The following is a 2,446-nucleotide window of genomic DNA, read 5'->3' as shown; positions in this document are numbered from 1 at the left end:
AGTGAATGTTAAGTTGGGATGCATCCCTTTAATTCCCACAGCAACACGATTTAGCGAAGATTAAGAGGTCCAGGGAATGGCGACTGGTAGGATATTGTACTATAGGACAAGACTTAGGTTGGAGTAGGGAGGGATAGCTCTCCGTGGAACCCTTTAAATACCATTACCTATATCTTGCTTTTAGTTTTTTGTACAAGAAAACTATTAAGATGGATATTTGTCTGTCCGTCCACGCTTTTTCTGCCCGTCCTCATATCTTAAAAACTACTGATGCTAGAGGGCTGCAAATTATCATGTTGATCATCCACTGTCCAATTATCTTCTTCTTTCGACCTTAGTCTCACTGTATAGCAGGGTTGGCCGCTCGAGTCAACTTTCTTCATCTATTTCTATTCCTTGCTTCTTCTTCCCCCAGTCCCTCCTCACCCATATCCCTCCTCACCACATCCATCCATCTGATCCACTGACGCCCCACACTCCTCCTCCCCATCACTGGCATGTTCTTAGCTCTCTTGATTGGTTCCACCTCCTCTCTTCATATTACATGGCCATAGTATATAAAACGAGCTTCCCGGGCCTTCTCCTTTACATTACATATACCACACGTTCTTCTTATATCTTGACTCTCCCTCCTTTCCAGTAGTGATATTTCAGCAATCCACCTCACCATCTTCATCTCGGGTCTTTCCAGCAGTCCCCCTCTTCTTTCCTCTGTACTACTAGTCATTAGCTCTGTCTTTCCAATGTTCACTTTAAATCCTTTCCTTTCTAGAGCTCCTTTCCATGCTAAAAACCTTTCTTGCAGTTCTTGTTCTGTGTCTGCTATAATGACTAAATCGTCAGCAAACAACAGATCCCACCGTTCATCGTTGTTCTTTAATTTTGATGTCAGTGTGTCTTTAACGACGAGACACAAGAATCGACTCAGGGCTGATCCTTGATGGAGGTCTACCTCCATAGGGAATGTCTCAGTCTCCCCATATTTTGTTTGTACAGTGGTTCTTGCACCCTCATACAATATCTTCGCTAATCTTACCAACTTCTCTGGTACTCCTCTCTTTCTCAAACACCAATAGACTACTGTTGTTGGTATCCTGTCACACGCCTTTTCAAGATCCACAAATACAAGTAAACTTTCCTGTTTCCTTCTAGATACTTCTCTTGGACTTGTCTGACAATAAAAACAGCAGCCACTGTGCTCTTTCCTTTCATAAACCCAAACTGCTGCTCATGTATATCTGTCACCTCTCTCAACATTCCTTCTACTATTCTTTCTAGTATCTTGAATACATGCTCCAAAAGCTTTATTCCTCTGTAGTTCCCACAGTTTAACACGTCTCATATTTTTTGTTTATACATTTTAATCATCCAGCTATTGCTCCAGTGCCTTGGCATTTCCTCTACATCCCAGATCTTTTCCAACTGTGTGTGGACCCACTCTTTACCTAGATTTCCCAATGTTTTGCTTTAATCATTTCTATTGTTACCTCTGACTTTCCTTCAGCTTTATTTACTTTCCTTTCTTTATAGCATTCTCGACTTCACTCGCTCTGCTGTTTGCTATTGGTCCTTCTACTGGAGGAACATTTTCCAGTTCTTCACACTCATTCTCATTGTTTAATAGTTGTGAAAAATAGTCTTTCCATCTTCTCCTGATTTCCTCTTCCTCAGTTAAGATATTTCCATTTTCATCTTTAATAATTCCTACCTCTCCTACATCTGTCTTTTCTTCTCGCTTCTGTGCAATCCACCGTCCAATTATCAAAATCCACCGTCCAGTTATCAAAATCCACCGTCCAATTATCAAAATCCACCGTCCAATTATCAAACATACCAATGCAGCCCTCTAGCCTCGGTAGTTTTTATTTGATTTTAGGTCTGGCACCGCTATAGATGCCAACAACGCTGGCCACCACCGGGCCGTGGATGAAAGTTTCATGGGCCGTGGCTGAAAGTTTCATACAGCGTACAGAAAAGTTTCATACGGTGTACAGAAAACTCGATTGCTCCGAAGAAACCTCGGCGCATTTTTTACTTGTTTTATTAAACATATGAACCAAATACATGTATCAGTTGGCACGTTTTATTATGCAGCGCAAGTGTAAATGTGAACAGGCACTTACTACGTTTTATTATACATGTACTTTTGGACATGTATCAGTTGGCACGTTTTATTATACATTTTAACAAAGGCTTTTATCAGGGTTTTCACAAAGGGTTTTATTAGTGATTCGATCTGTGAAGGGCCGGAAATAGGGATCTTATCAGTTGGGACGTTTTATTAGACTTTGAACCAAGTTAGAAAAGTTTAATTAAAACGTTTTATTATACTTCTGAACCAGCCCTTCGTTATGAGTTGGTAGAGCTTCGGACTGTCACTGATGGGCTGAGTTCAATTCCCCAGGCCGGCTGATGAAGAGTTAGAGGAATTTATTTCTGGTGATAG

The 2,446-nt window shown here is 41.0% G+C and overlaps 1 protein-coding gene across 1 annotated transcript; it reads right to left on the bottom strand.

Moving 5' to 3' along the window:
- Positions 1 to 535: 535 nt before the first annotated feature.
- On the bottom strand, positions 536 to 958 carry LOC136843478 (uncharacterized). The gene has a single exon (XM_067112014.1). It carries the CDS (start codon positions 956 to 958, stop codon positions 536 to 538), a length of 423 nt encoding a protein of 140 aa, XP_066968115.1.
- Between the last annotated feature and the right edge of the window lie 1,488 nt (positions 959 to 2,446).

The sequence above is a fragment of the Macrobrachium rosenbergii genome, chromosome 11 (assembly GCF_040412425.1).
Source record: "Macrobrachium rosenbergii isolate ZJJX-2024 chromosome 11, ASM4041242v1, whole genome shotgun sequence".
Lineage (NCBI taxonomy): Eukaryota > Metazoa > Arthropoda > Malacostraca > Decapoda > Palaemonidae > Macrobrachium > Macrobrachium rosenbergii.
The sequence above is the reverse complement of the archived record's forward strand: the minus strand, read 5'-3'. Positions and strand labels throughout refer to the sequence as shown.